The sequence below is a fragment of the Lepeophtheirus salmonis genome, chromosome 7 (genome assembly GCF_016086655.4).
Source record: "Lepeophtheirus salmonis chromosome 7, UVic_Lsal_1.4, whole genome shotgun sequence".
Taxonomy (NCBI): domain Eukaryota; kingdom Metazoa; phylum Arthropoda; class Copepoda; order Siphonostomatoida; family Caligidae; genus Lepeophtheirus; species Lepeophtheirus salmonis.
The window spans coordinates 21,325,737-21,341,413 of NC_052137.2; the positions used below are offsets into that span (position 1 = coordinate 21,325,737).

The 15,677-nt window shown below is 32.3% G+C and overlaps 2 protein-coding genes across 6 annotated transcripts in view; one reads left to right on the forward strand and one right to left on the reverse strand.

The window, feature by feature from the left end:
- The first annotated feature begins 777 nt into the window (after positions 1–777).
- Positions 778–8,959, forward strand: LOC121122255 (uncharacterized). 4 transcript variants are annotated; one of them, XM_040717239.2, is made up of 6 exons: positions 778–1,102; positions 1,155–1,303; positions 1,396–1,570; positions 1,639–2,449; positions 2,511–2,618; positions 5,306–6,590. In XM_040717239.2, exons 3-6 carry the CDS (start codon positions 1,397–1,399, stop codon positions 5,902–5,904), a joined length of 1,692 nt encoding a protein of 563 aa, XP_040573173.1. In that variant the 5' UTR covers positions 778–1,102; positions 1,155–1,303; position 1,396; the 3' UTR covers positions 5,905–6,590. The 4 variants fall into 4 exon arrangements, with proteins under 4 accessions (XP_040573173.1, XP_040573174.1, XP_071746256.1 ...); XM_040717240.2 differs by having other exon boundaries at positions 842–1,102; positions 1,159–1,303; XM_071890155.1 differs by lacking the exon at positions 5,306–6,590 and adding an exon at positions 7,273–8,959 and having other exon boundaries at positions 870–1,102; positions 1,159–1,303.
- Positions 8,960–13,360: 4,401 nt separating this feature from the next.
- Positions 13,361–15,677, reverse strand: part of mfr (ferlin misfire) — a 139,635-nt gene continuing 137,318 nt past the window's right edge. For both annotated transcript variants that reach the window (XM_071889923.1, XM_040716615.2), the window contains 5 exons: positions 15,470–15,640; positions 15,229–15,404; positions 14,438–15,174; positions 14,078–14,178; positions 13,361–13,883 (listed from right to left, as the gene is read on the reverse strand). In XM_071889923.1, coding sequence (XP_071746024.1) covers positions 13,703–13,883; positions 14,078–14,178; positions 14,438–15,174; positions 15,229–15,404; positions 15,470–15,640 — 1,366 coding nt within the window. In that variant the 3' untranslated portion in view covers positions 13,361–13,702. The remainder of the gene's footprint in view (positions 13,884–14,077; positions 14,179–14,437; positions 15,175–15,228; positions 15,405–15,469; positions 15,641–15,677) is intronic.

The window sequence follows — 15,677 nt, forward strand, 5'->3', positions numbered from 1 at the left end:
AATGCTGTTGTAATGGAAGGATAGAAAAACAAGAGGGGTAAACCAGTATTCAAACAGATTTTTGACTTTTTAAAGATGTTTCTTAGAATATTTGAATTGTAAATAAAAGGGCTATTTTTTAAGTATGTACTAAAACATACCATAATTATGTACTTACTCCTTTCTATAAATGCATTGTTTTACTATAAAACATCCAGGTATTATTATTCCACTATCCGACAATGAATCATCCATCATAAATGAACATATATATACAATAATTTACCAGGATAGTATTTGAATCATCAGTCTATGATTAATATATATATTTGGAACAATAATGAATATACTAAATACATAAACTATTTTTCATTGCTTAAATAGCCACTATTAAATCTCATTTGAGCCCTACTCTTAAATTTCTTACAACGTTGATAATTAATGAATCACGAAGCTTCTAAGACGAACGTGTTTCCTTTCTGGCAATAGGTTGATTTTGTATTTAATACATTTAAAAAAAGCTTTCCTTTGTCATTCAAATATGTCTTGTTTGCTAAGTTTATTATAGGTAGACCAGAGAAGTTAGAAGAAGGGATAGCGTCATCTTGGCACCTTTCCCCTTTTGTTCCGCCCTCCGGCCAACGCCCTAATCTTGATTTTTTTTCAACATATACATATATACTTCTAAAGAAAACAGCCTTTTCTTGAAATAGACATCCTATGTGCTCCACTGCATGGCTGTATGTAAAAATAAGAATAAAAAAAACTACAAGTCCTAAGTAGATATGTTGTACATGTGAGTCTCGACTGCTATGGTCGGTCTGTATGTATTAAATAAAAGGGAAAAGAGAAGCTCTCCGTTATATGAGATGGGGCGCGGGGGAGTACGTAGTAGAACTAAGTTGTTGCTCCCCTTTGTGCGTACATAAGAAGGAAAGAGCAGCAGCAAACTTACATACTACATGTGGAGCGCCGCTCTCCTTTTTTTTAATTTTGTTATCTAGCTCCAAGAGGAAACTCACTACGCCGTTTGTCGACTTTTCAAGGAGGCCAAAGGAAGTCAAAGAAAAAAAAAAGGAGGAAGAGTTCAGTTGAGGATCCTCTAAATGAACATCATCCATCGGTAAGAAAACCCTAAAAAGATTAGAAGCAGTCCTTCATAAGTACTTAACCAGCTAGGAACCCCTTCCAAGGAATCAACAAACGTCAAACACAGCTCGAAGATCAACAACAACAGAGCAGCAATAATAACTAACGACTAACAGTCTTGGACCAACAACTCCTTCAGGAAGAAGAAGAAGGAATTAAACAAAATAGTTTTGAGGTAAGCATTGAATGCATATAATTAAATGAATCTCGTCCTCGAGACGAATTCCTAAAGGCTAAAGTGAATGATTATCTTGAATATATTTTCAGTATGGGCACTGAGCAACAATTTTGTCTGAAATGGAACAATCACCGATCCACTATTTTATCGGTGTTCGACACACTCTTGGAAGAAGAGTCCCTAGTTGATGTAACCCTCACTGCTGAAGGACAGTTTCTTCGGGCTCATAAAGTTATTCTGTCAGCTTGTTCTCCCTATTTTAGAGTAAGAACTGGGTTTCTATTCCCTTAGTTATTCTTCTCATCTTTTAATTTCCATCTTAATTTTTATAGATAATGTTTCGTGCAGCAAATGAAAAACATCCAGTCATATATATGCAAAATGTTGATTTCGAGAATTTGAAAGCTTTAGTGGAATATATGTATAAAGGAGAGGCAAATGTTCCGCAACATATGCTCCCCTCTTTTATTCGTACTGCAGAGTCTCTTCAAATTCGTGGACTTGCAGAAGGAGCAAGTCACCAATATGATAGTAGTGATGGATCTCTTCCTCCTCCGTCTCATGCCTCTACTCCACAACCACTTAAGGAAAAGAAAGAAAAGAAGGCACTCTCACCCCCACCAACTTCTGGAATATTAGCTGCAAGATTGGCTAAAATGGCGGATCATCCTAATCCACTCTTCAATTTTGCAACTCAACGCCACCCCAGTCTTCCTCATTTACCTCCTCCTCCATTGGGAAACTTGCAGAAGAAAAGAAGAAATACCGTAGATAAGGATCTTAGTCCTATCAAGCAGAATAAAATGAACCTTCATGCCAAAAACGGAGGGCTACTCAACAAGTCTTCCAATGTTCTTCTTCCTCCTCCCTCTCTTCCCGTGAGTTCTGTCCCTCATATCCCTTCTTCTGGAGTAAACCATAGTTTCATTGAAAACGACGAAGAAGGAGATTTAAAAATCGATGAAGATGCTGGAGATCTTGGAAAAGAAAATCGTGCTAGTCCAGCTAATAATAATAATCTCTCTCATTCTCTAAGCAAAACCGATCCAGATGAGGATATTGCTGATCTCGACGCTAATGGAGTAGAAAGTGAAGATGAAGAGCCTTCCATGCCTGCTCCTGGATCAACAGAAATGGCACCAGGTGAATATTTAATACAATTATGGTTTCATTATCATACTCATGGAATTTTATTTTTTAAAAGGAGGTATCATCAATCCGTGGACAGGAGAAGACATGTCGTCTGTAATATCTGATGAACACGAGGAAAACAATTCTAATAATCCTAGTCAAAGATCGGGGTCTTCCTCAGGTAAGCTACCACCATGCATGACTTACATTCATATTGGTTACTACAACATTCTACACATCTTTCTTCCTTTCTTTCTTGCATAACTTGTCTTTTTAATTATAAAACAACCAAACATCTTACTAATTTACTAACAAGTCAGTTCAAAGGGTCTTTATTTTGGTTCTCGGGATCAAGTTTCAGTTACTTTTGAAGCTCTTTTTTTTCTTCTTCATTTTGTTCAAAATTATTTTATTATTTTATACTGTTTGTGGGGGAGTTTATTGTGCGTGTCATTTCTGTACTTTTCCCCCCTTCTATATGGGACTTAACAATGAACTTATTAAAAGTTATTATTACTCTACTCCGCCTGTGTTGCCCTCAACTTATGTTAGATATATCATAATACATACATTCATATACTACCAGGATCTATACCACTAAATTGTTTAATAATAAAACACTTGTTACACACACTTCCCCCTCCTTGTTCATGTGTGTTGGAGAAAAAAGAGAGAGAAAACTCTTTTGACTAATCCATATTACTTATCAACCACGAGTTGTTGTAATAGATAAGAAACGCCGTTCAGAAGGCGATAAACCAATTTTTTTTTAAACATTGAGTTAAGCTCCCCTTATCAATTACTCCCTTTTTCTTTCTTTCCTTCTACTTTTCCAACAATATTCGAGACCCCTGGTTGGTTAAGTAAATACATAAACATAAAAATGGATGTCTTATCATCACTTTGTATATATTGCAGAACAAGAGGAAGAAATATCAATCCATAATTTTATCAGGGTGGTGGGGACTCGTGGTAGTTTAATGTAACTTCAAGAGGCTGTCTTGGCAGCTGCCTTATGCTCTACATTGATTCATAAACCAAATATGATTATGAAATTACGTTTGTTTCTCTTTGTATTATGTATGTACTTTGAACCTTGTTCCTCTCATAAATTCATTATGAAGTGCAATTTCTCTCTCTCTTTTCTTTTCTTTTCTTGAGAAGAGAGTAGTAATAGTAGTAGTAGTAGTAGGTTAAGTCAGTGTGGTGTGTATGTGTACTATGATGGGAGAGAAGCACTTAATTACCCGCACGGCATATGAGGCGTTTTCTCTAATTCAATAAAGGGAAAATATTTAATAATTATTCCTTCAATATGGCCGTTTCTTTGGCTGCCACTGCTTGGTGGTTAACTGATTATTATTGCTACATATAGTAAAATAAATTATAGAGAAGGCCCCCTTTTCCTCCTTCGAGTTTCGAGTTTCATAGGAAATTGGAGTAAAGAAGAAGATATTAAAAAACCTTTCTTCTTAATTTAGTACATATTATATACTTGTATGGTCTATGTGTATTTATTTTACCTGTAGAAAGCATATTATGTATTATAACAGATTGACATGATGCTACTTTTTTGGCAAACTGCCCTAGTATTTGCATAGACATTTTTATGAATTTGAAGGAGGCTCTTTTAAAAAAATTATATATATAAACAGTCTCACGTATTTAATTTGTGTTTCCTTAAATACAAGAAGTAGGAAAATAGAGTATCATTTTACACTTATCTACTTTGTTAGCATTTATGAATTATTCATAAGGGTTATTTAAATATATATATGGAAGAAGGGAAAAAATGCTTCTTATAATACTTGAATTTCCTCCATACGAAGAAGAAGAAAAAAATCACCGTCTATGAATTAAATTTTAAGATTATATAATATATTGTAACACACTGCTCCTCCAAATCTCTCTTTGACTGACTGACTGACTTCCGTTTAATCATAACATAAATAATACATGCTCATAATAATAATACATGAAGACTTTAACCCAAAATTAAAAAAAAATTTCTAGCTATATGCCTGTTTTGTCTCTTAACTTGTGAATACACTTGATCTTTTTCACATATATTTATATAACTATTTCGTTCATATATCACATTTTTTCTATTAAATATTACTTTGCGTATTTACTCTATTCAAAATTGCTATGGAGGAAAAGTCGCGCAAAAGCATTCAACCCTCTTTTCTTTTTTTTTTGTTCTGCTTATAATTTTTTAAATTTCATTTTTTTGCTGATATTATTTTACAATAATGCACACACACACTTAATCCTTTGATTTGAAGTCAACAACAACAATATAATACATACTTATATATACACATATTTTTATCACTTACAAATACGTAAAAATATGTCTATGGAATATATATGTATATATATTACATATATTGTCCGTAACTCTCCTTCCAATCAAACTCCTTCAACTACCCTCCCCCCCAATCTCTCAACCCACATCTCTCTTAAAATTTTACTCCCAGGCAAGAATCTTAGATGATGATATTTTTTTTTTTTTTTTGCGTACAAGTTCCCTTTTATTGAATAAAATTAAATTTTTAAGGACAATTCAGGTATTTTTTATTCTTTAAAAAAAAAAATCATATATACGTAACTTGCAAAAGATCTATCCAAATAGTTAGAATTTTTTTAAATCAAACAATTAACTTACATATATTGACAAACGTCTCAAAAATTATATAGATATTAAAGTATCTTAGTAGCAGCAGTATATCTTTTTTTTCTTTTTAATCAATGGCTAAGCGTACTTTAATTTGTTTTTTTTTTCTATACGGATTTTTTTTTTTTTGTATTTTGACATTTTCTGGCCTTGCCCCATCCATGACTGATTGTGTCTCCTTCTTTTTGCAGACACTGGATTGGTGGGGTGGTCGGGTTTGTTGGGAGGAGAATTTTCGGAGAGTGCTCACTCACCCTTTGCCACTCCCCTGTCGGCCACGCCTACTCCACCACCCCCTTCCTCTAGGACGACCATTGGAAGCAATCCGCCTCCCAATAGACTAAAGAGATTCACCAACAACGACTCCGTCTTTACGATGTGCCAAACCCCGAGCGGTCTTAAATTCCGTTGTACTGCTTGCTCAAGGATTTTTAATCTCAAATGTACCCTCCTACGACATGTCCGGCATCAGCATCAAGGGCGATTTGTTCCACATCCTTGTCCTCAATGCGGTCAAATCTTTAAAAGAACAGACCATCTTAAGGTTCACATGAAGAAAATTCATAATATTGCTCTTGTTAGTAGAAACCGGAACCAAAACAACAACAATAATAATAATAATAACAGTAGTAACAGCAATAACGGAAGTAATAGTCCTCCGTCTATCATTGAACCTCAGATTGATTATGAAGAGCCTCGAGATTTGTCTTCCAATAGTAGATTAAGGGAAGAGAACGCTAATCTTGTTCCCTCAACTCTTTTGCTTAATTCACAAACTGAAGCACATTGAAAACTTAAAACAAAACGAATCAAAAACTCATCATGAGCCAAACCATCCAATCAGCAAACAGAACCACATCAAAATGTGCATCCATTTTTTTTTAAACAACACTTCCATCCCCATCCCTTTTTTAAGAAAGAAAAATTAAAACATTTTGCAGCTTAATACCATGTTTCATACAATCCAAACCCCGCGTCGTCCCAATTCTTCTTCCTCAACCTTTAAACTTCCTTTAAAATGCTCAAATAACTTTTTATATATCGATTACAAGCTGAACCCAGCGGTGCTAAAAGAAAGATAAACCGTCTTATTACAGTGTGCCTTATCTCTTATGTACTTAAACATGATATTATTACCACTATTCAAGAAACTGTTTTTATAACATGCTAATTATGTACTTAATTTTTTTTTTTTAAATATTATTTAAATTTTTTGAATCTTCTTCCTAATACTTACTACACAACACCATACAAAAATCTCTTACGAATAATACTCATCCCCCAAAAATGATATTACTGTATATGAAACAACTAAAGTCATTATTACTTTTATTCTTATTATACCTATATTATTTTCCCTCCAGAAATGGGAAAATGTAGATTTCCATTTTGAAATCTGTCCTGCAATAATTTGATATTACTCCCTTCAACCGCAGTTGTGAATAGAACGAAACTAAAACTAATATGCATCAAAAATACTCAAAATATCTCTCGAGCTTATTATTTTGCAATACATTTTTTATTGAAAATAATAATAGTTATTATTTAAAAAAAACAAAAACAAAAAAACTCATGATATTTAAGTAATCAAGTACTTACTCAATTAAATCTCTTTTTATTTTTTTTTATATATATATTTGTTTCTCTCCCCTCCATTGACGTCACAAAAGTATATATACGCCCGTTTTTATGTGTATATATTTGACTCTTTTTATGTTATCTTTTTTTTTTAAACAAAAAAAAAAATAGTTAATCTATAAGTATATAATAAAAATATTTCTGTATAATTTTTTTAAATAATTGATAAAAATATATATAATATTACTATTATACTCATACTATAAAATATATACCTACTTGTTGCTTCTATGGTTGTGGTTTTTGGATATAAGTTGGTGATGGTCTTACGTCTGTTCTTTTTTTCCTTTAAAAATCACACTCTTATTTTACATAAATATATTGCTTTTCTATGTGGTGGCGTGGGGGTAAAGTTAAAGATTGGGATAAAGGGTAGAGTGAACAGGGAGTTGACTTCTAATAAATCGTAAGTAAGAAAGTTTATGTATCTACGTAGAAGACTTAAAATCAATTTAATTTGTGGAATAATTTTCTTTTCTTTTTCTTAAAATCAAAATTTTTCTCTTATTTGTTTGTATAGGAGGAGATATACATTCTATGTTTCCTACTCCAGGAGGAGGAAGTCATGGAGATAACAATTCAAACCTTTCCCGTTCGGATCTGGAAATAAGTAGAACTCCAATGGAAATATCTGGAGATGCCGCCTCCTCTTCACAAATTGGAAATACAACAACGCCGTCCTCTTCATCCTTTTCTGGTGCATCCAATGCCACTCTCCCATCAACCACGACCCCCGCCGTCAAGTATGCTTGTAGTCGATGTACTCGCTCTTACCTCCATCAAGCCACACTTGTTCGACATCAACGCTACGAATGTGGGATCTCGGCCAGCTACCCTTGTAGCCTCTGCGGAAGGAAGTTCAAAAGGAGAGATGTCCTGAAGGGACACATGGAAAAATGTGTAAATAAGTCTTCTTTTGCAGCTGCCGCGGCTGCTGCTGCTGCTGCAGCCATTAACGTCAGTGTTTCCTACCCCTCACAAACTCTCAATTCATGATGAGTTTTGAGGGACACCAATTAGCTAATAATTACTTCTATTTTTGTTTATATCTGTCTATACATATTTAATTGCACTATTGATCGACAACACACTTCATATGCCGCCCATCAATTCCCCTAACTTAGGTGCTTTATGACCATTATGCCCAAAATATGTTTGTTTGTTACATTGGCTGTTTGATCATGCCTATGTGAGGACACATATTATACATTGATGGTTCATTCTTATCATTACTATTTACCATTATAAATATTTATCATTTATATATCTTTATATATATATAATATATACAAATTAGTTTATGTTATTTATAGACAATATTCACACACATCTTACGACAACTTATAAAAAATTATATCTAATTTTTTTTCTATTGAAAACAAACAAACTTAAAGATAATTATACTACCATGTTCCTTTATTTACAATTTCATTTGAAGTGATGAAACAGACAAAAGTTTAAAAGAAAGTCAACTCTGAAAGGATTTTTTTCTCACACATTTTCCCCCTCCCCCACTTATTTATGTAAAGTGTTTTTTTGGTTTTTTTTTATTTCCTTTAGTTTTATTTTCAATGATAATAATACACACACACAATCAATAAAAACAACAACAGTCCGTGCAATGTCCGTGCCATAACTAATACAAAAATATTTGGGTGCTTTAAATCAAATAATTATATATATAAATAATATAATTTATCTCTTTTTTTTTGTTTTTGCACAATCTCTACCAACTTATTACTACAACTAAGAGCTAGATCGCGACCTTATAAATATATTCTTACCTTTTTTCTCGTTAATCTTTATATTATGTATAAATATTTTTCTATTATTTTTTTGTTTATACAATCATCTTGTTGCATACAAAATAAGAAATTATTATTGCAACACACTTAGCTCTCCATTGTTTTGTTTAAATGATTCGAGTTTATTTAAAAAAATTAAAGGAAACAAATTACTTTTTCTTTGTTTTTTTTTTCGAATTACCAAAGTCGTGACTAGTCAGATCTATAAATGAATATATTTATTCGCCTTTCTTTCTTTATCTTTCTCTCTCTTCTTCTTTATTTTTTGTCAACTCGATGAAACTTTTTTTCCCTTCATTTACTATTAATTATAATAAATATTTTCCCCCCTTGATTGTATAGTTATTTTGAATAAAACATGCCTATATATATATATTAATAAAAATAATTCTTTTTTTCGAATAAGTACATTTATTCAAAAACTTTATCTATCAATTCATTTAAAATGGTAAGAGTTGTAGAATATATGACATGCCGGTATGCTCCGAAAAAGAAACTAAAAAGTGACTACTTAGATGTAATAACTAGAGATTGGATTTGTATAAGAGTGCAAGGAGAAGGTGGGAGCGAGCCATTTGGCATTACTGCATTAAGCCCCTATTAAAATCAGCTGCCTGTTATATGATGGGGAGGATAAATTAATTACTGCCATAAAAAGGGGAACCTTCTACATTTAAAATAGTATTATCACAGGGAAAATATTATAATTATATTTAAATTCATCTAAATTAATTTTTTTATGCATTTTTAAATAAATTTACAGCAAAGATAGGCGATAATTCTTCTTCTAAAGGGAGATGTTAATACACCCACGACCTATTAAAGAAAGAGCACACGCATCAGCCGCTTTTCCTGAGGAGTGAACTTCCGTTTTTACTACATACAACAACATATCATTGATGTATACGAAACCGCATTGGACAGTTGTGAGTGCTCCTAAAAGACAGAGAATCACCTTGAGGATTTGTTGCAGAGTTAAAATTGTAAGTCCTTGATTGATATCGGAGTAATTCTTTTGTATGGCCTTGTTCATTTCCATCGCCTCCTCGTCACAACTGCTTGTAGTTGATCTAATAAAACGTCATGACAGCTAAGCTGCTCTCCTCCAAAACATTTCCCAAATTGTCAGATTTCTTTTATTGATACACCCATAATGCTTGGTCATAATATTAGCTCGGAACAGTTATGGAAGTAAGGAAAATAACACAAATTCCATTCCGCATCTAGTAAGGATATAGGCAGGAATTACTTTAATGTAGACCCTCAATTTTACTCAAAGTCTAAGTAGGACGTACACTTATCATTTGCCAACAAATCCTCGGTGTTACTATCACACACTTGTGATTACTTATACTTAGATGTTACCATTGTGAGAATTAAAGAATAACCATAACAACTTTGGAAAATAAATGTATATTGTTCAGGGTGTAACTATAAAAAGTATCGCGCTCGCTTCAGATTATATTTTCTATAACTCTAAAAATGGTAAAACAACCACATTAAAAAGGCAAATGTTGAATTAAATATCAAGTCTATCTGCACTCGTTATAGTAATATCTCGCTTCGAGGTTTTTGTAAGTGATGCAACGATTCAGAAAAAAAAATCCCGATTCTTCATCCGATCACGACATAACACTGCTAACAATCTTTAGACTATTTTACAATTTATCATATTTCTACTTACATAAAGTTATTTAGAAGGGGAGGGTGAGCTTGGGGTTGAAAAAGTTTTTTGGAAAAAAAATTGAAAAATTAATATTGTGTAGAAAACAGTTTCAAATATTTCAAAAATGAGTTTTATCCTTGAAATATTGTCGTAGCCTACTCTCAAAATGAGAACAATATAGAGTGTTTTTGGAGAGGCTCTGTAAAAAAAAAAGTTCATACTTTCAATGAGATACTTTTAAACTTTTTGAATAGGTATATTGGTCTTGAAGCTATGAGTTTCTAAATCAAAAGTACCTATTTTCAACTTTAAACAATGATAGCTCGAGTTATAAGCATGATACATGCATTTTAAAAATAGTTTTAGGATTTTTTCAACATTGGGCTTTAAAATATAATCCAATAATGTATCATTATTCTTCAACAACAAACGCTTACAAAAGCTTTGAATCTTAAAAATAGCAAGACATAGAAAAAAATGTATGGCCTTTTTCTGAAGGCCACGACGGTAATAGAGAAAAAATAAGGCCATATTTGGAATTGAGGTATCAAAATCTATGAAACTGAGCATATACTGCTTTTGTACCATTTTTGCTGTTGGACAGTGTTATTAATAATAAATAAGAATTGGAATAGGATAATCTAAAATTACATCTTATTTTCACGATGCCGATTCCGTTTTAAAAACAAAAAAAGACCCGATTTTCCAATTCTGATAAATAGTGTGTTTGTGCGTTGAAACTAAAGTTGAACCAGAATGTCAAAAAATAATTACCAAACCTTCCTATATAAATGAAAAAATTTACAATAGTTAACAATCCACGTTTTGCTGCCTAATTCAGTACAATGAAGTAATCTGAAGTTAAATGTGTTACATAAATTACATTTAAACAACTCTTAAATCCGGAAAGTGGAGAAAAGAATTGCATTTATCGAGAGCAAAAAAAATCATGCTAAGATTACCAACTATAACAAGCTACTCCTGCTTTCTAGGACATACTTTTTACACCTTTACGTTTTCTTAGTAATTAATCATTAAAATGAGTTAAAAACCTGATTGAGAATAGTTTCCGCGAAAATGTATAGCCCCTCTTAAAAGCTGAGTTAATCTGTTTCGAGTAATGTACAATAAAATACATTAACATAATCATACTTTTTATTGTTTCACGTATTTTTTTTTCTATTTTTGTAACTCATCTGCATTTTTCATGTAGTGGCAATTATTATATTGTTTTATTTTCTACAAGTGGCTTTTTGCACTATTTGGGTAGTATTTATGTATCAACGCGTGAGTAACTAATTATTAGGTCACATGTATAGTTATTTACAAGTATTTTAATGAGATCAGAAATAAAGATAGAATATTATCTTATATATCTATGTTACATATATAAATATATCTAAGCATAACGTACGTATGTACATATATACAGCGACACACGTGTTTTTGTTGAGAAACGAAGGATGAGCATATACCACCAATACACAGAGAGCCATATTGTGCCCATATGTTTTTTTCTTCTCTAAGAAAATGGCTCCATTATATATTGTAGTTCATATTATATTCACCAAAATATCGTTTTGTACGTATGTATGTATATTCAAATTGATTTCTTCTTAATATATATCCTATCATGGTCGTCGCTAGGATCTTTTTTTTAGGGGGGTAGATTTAAAAAAAAGTCCTATTTTTTAAGAATGATATCTAACACCAAATTTTCCGACTGAAATATCGTTTAAGGGTTTAAAAATCATGTTTCTTTTTCATTGAGAATAATTTTTTTTAATACTCTTTCTTTCAGAAAAGATTGAAATGAACTTTTTTAAGCCATTTTCTAATATTTTTCCAAATTTTCGATTGATACCCCTCTTTCCAACTCAAACACATTGTGTCGAATCCAGGGGCTTAGACAAGATACTTTTAATTTGAATATTTTTTTACTCGTTTTGGCTTGACATTTTTCACACGAAGCTATTTTTTTATTCGTAATTTGATGTTTTTAAGAAAAAAGTTTAACATCAAATTTTCCGAATAAAATATTTATGGAAGGATTAGGTACAATCTTTGTTTTTTATAGAAATACTTAATTTTTGAATAATCTTTCTTTAAAAAGAGAATGTATTGAATTTTAAAGAACAAATTTTCGACTGACACCTTTTTTGGACTCCTTTAATCCAGGGGAGGGGGTTAAGGTGTTACTAACCCCCTCCTCTTGGGGTGATGGTCCTCAATCTAATACAAGGGCGTCCACAAGTTTTTTTTTTTTAAAGAAAAATAATTTGGTTTTGTTTTGTTTTACACGTTTGCCATTGCAATCAGTTTGCAATTTTATCTCAAATGAGAGACTTTGTCAGCGGACAGTTAAAATTCAATTATTGCAACCTTTTAATCATAAGGAGTTAACTTTGCTAAGTGAAGCGACTGGAGTTAAAGAAGATAATCTATTATTGGGTACAAAGAGAGGAATCTCGACTTTTTTGAGATATTTTGATAATTAGCACTATGGAGGATCATGAATGTAGATGGAAGGTCTCATTATTTGGAAGAAGTTGTTGTTAGTGTGTCTCTTATAGATTATCCGGGGTGGAGAACAAGAATGACTCAGAGTCGATTCGTGGACTCAGGGATGAGGCCGGAGATCAAATTTACTTTCATGATCATGCAAAGTGCTAATTATCTGAATATCTCAAAAAAAAAAAAAAATCAAGATCCTTCTCCTCCTACTCCAATAATGTATTTTTTGAGTCACTTAACTTATCCAAGTTATTTATTTATTAATAAAAGGTTGCGATAATTGAATTTCAACTGTAAATTTCGAAGTAGAAAGATAAACTATGTGGAGGCAAACTTATACAGTCTACAAGAAATTTTTCAAACTAACCTATGAACTTTGGTTGTACAAGACAAAAAAAATTATAGATTGAGGGAAGGGGGTAAAGCCCCTTTAGCCACCCCCTGTGGATGGCCTTGAATAAGTTTGGATAACAATGGCTTTAGCAGCTCCATTACACCACAAATGCTTCTTCTGTTTTGATGAGCAAAAAAAATAATAATTTATGACATCCATTTTCTTCTGGAATGTGTGCTTTTTCTCCTTCCGTAAGCCCCATATGTACATTAAATGGAATGACTTTGAGTTTCAAAGTTAGAAGTGGTGGCCTTTATTGCTTAAAATTATATTATTTACATGAAAAATATTATTATTATATATACTTTTTAAATATTATTATTATATATACTTTTTAAATATTATTACAGGTAGAAAATAAATATCTAATTTCAAAACTGCTTCTGATTCTTAATGCTACATATATATTATATATTAATTATTTTTCTGTAATGTAAAAAAAAAAAGAAATAGTCTTGTAGGTAGACATCAAAAACCTTATAAGAAAAAACAAAACAAAAAACTTATTATGTAGAAAGAGAGGTAAGCGATTTTTTTTGATATGTTGACGAAGGATTATTATGCATTTTTTTCAAGCTCCAAGCATTTTCTTTATAGAATAGCCAGGTAAGGCATAAAAAAAAAGAATTAAGAATAATAAAAGACCGATCCAACAGATCAATTTGACAATGGTCCATTTGTAATTGTGCCAAATAATGTAGCGTATGGACTTTATGGGGTTCACAAACCACATGAATGATGAGTCTGGTCGTCTAAATGGGAACAATAATCGTGATTAATTTCATTATGTATATAATCATGCCCGTCGGAAGTGGCATTCGTGCCTCCAATAATTGAAATTTATATTTTGAAACAATTATTCGATAAGAAAAAAATGTGTCCCTTCCCCCCAATGTTTGAGAGCTTCCGACGGCCCTGATAATATGGTAAGTGTATATATCCTTACGTTGGTTTTTCTAATCCGTTTGGATCATCTCTGCCAAGACCTGCAGGCATTTTTTCAGCTTCTTCTGCAGTATGGAGTGATAACTCAGCCTCAACTTTACCCTTAATAATTAATCAAGATTAGTTTTGTGTCATCAGTACTGCATAGTTGTATATTTTACAAATATAATTTAGATGTTATTGATATGAATACGAATTTAATAGATCTAAATATTTTTCAAAATTTCCTGAGACTACAATTTTTTTTGCACCACTTAACAAATAAATATGTCTTAGATATATATTTAGCCGATGCATACAGATGAAATATACATTTCCTTAATTGCTAAATTTAAAGATAGGATATATTTTATTCGCCAACCTGAAGTAATAGTCCTTCATTTTCAGTTTTAATGTACAAAGGCCACCATCCCTTAGTTCGTTTTTGTTTGAAGAGGTTAATAGTTGGTACAGTTCCATCCGTTTTGAGCATATCTGAAGTACATTTCTTAGCTGTTTTTGCTCCACGTGGAAAGCGATTCAAGTCCATTGTTATAGCTCCCAAGAAATCATCCTTGGAAAAATGATCTGCATCCCAGACTTGCAATGTCAATCGAGCAGGGACCTTACTTGTGGTTTCATCCCAAGAAAACATGGATTCCTTTTTTGATATGACTACTTTTTCCTCTGCTGCCAAGTATTCAAATGGAAATAGAAACCTCCAATTAAAGTTGCCTTCTCCTGTTAGGGATCTATAATGAACATCAGTCTGTTGAGCGTCATCAGGTCCTTTCAGCCATCCTTTGACGTATATGTCGCTCATTTTATCACCAGAAAAAAAAGCGTCATCTTCCAGAACAACTTCATCAGTATTCCAGATGATCACTCTTAGCTCGTAGGAACTGGGTTTCCGTGGTGATATATCTACTGGTAATCCAGGCAGGGGCATATCCATAGGAAACATATCCACCCATATCTCTAGTTTTCCTTGTTCTATACCTGGCTTATCAGGATTAAAAAGGGCTCGAGTCTCTATATGCTCGGGTACAAGATATGTACCAACTCTAGGGATTTCATTCCAATGATGTAATACTGCAAGTGCTAAATGCTCCTCCGATACTAGAACAAACATATAATTAATAATGCAATTAAGAAGTAATGCAAATAGTTTACCTTTAGTTTGCCAATTTTGTAAAGGGCCCCCTTCTTTTGATTGGAGAGTGAACGTTTTTTGTCCAACTCTGACCTTCATATTTGAAAAATGTGGACCGTCAACTTTACCCTCTTTACAAAGTTTTGTCAACAGTTGAACAGGTTTCATTGGATCTCTCCATTGATTGTAGCCACATCTATTGAAATACAAATATATACATTTAAGTAATTAATACATTCAAAAGTAGATCATTGATATTACGTGTCATATCTGCTTGTGAGACCACATGTGGCTCTATGTCTACTGAAAAATCGATTTTCTAGATCGATTTTTGTTTCTCCTATCAAGTCATCAGAGCCAAGAAGATCCCAATCGTAAACTTGTACTGTTAAAACGGAATCCTGAGGAAATGTGGCTTCAAATTCAAAGCATCTAGAAGGAGTAAAATAAAGATTTATTTGTTATTGTA

Coding starts and splice junctions, on each gene's coding strand:
- LOC121122255 (XM_040717239.2), top strand. CDS start 1,397: ATGGGCACTGAGCAACAATTTTGTCTGAAATGGAACAATCACCGATCC. Junction 1,571..1,638: donor CTTGTTCTCCCTATTTTAGA/GTAAGAACTGGG, acceptor TAATTTTTATAG/ATAATGTTTCGTGCAGCAAA. Junction 2,450..2,510: donor ATCAACAGAAATGGCACCAG/GTGAATATTTAA, acceptor ATTTTTTAAAAG/GAGGTATCATCAATCCGTGG.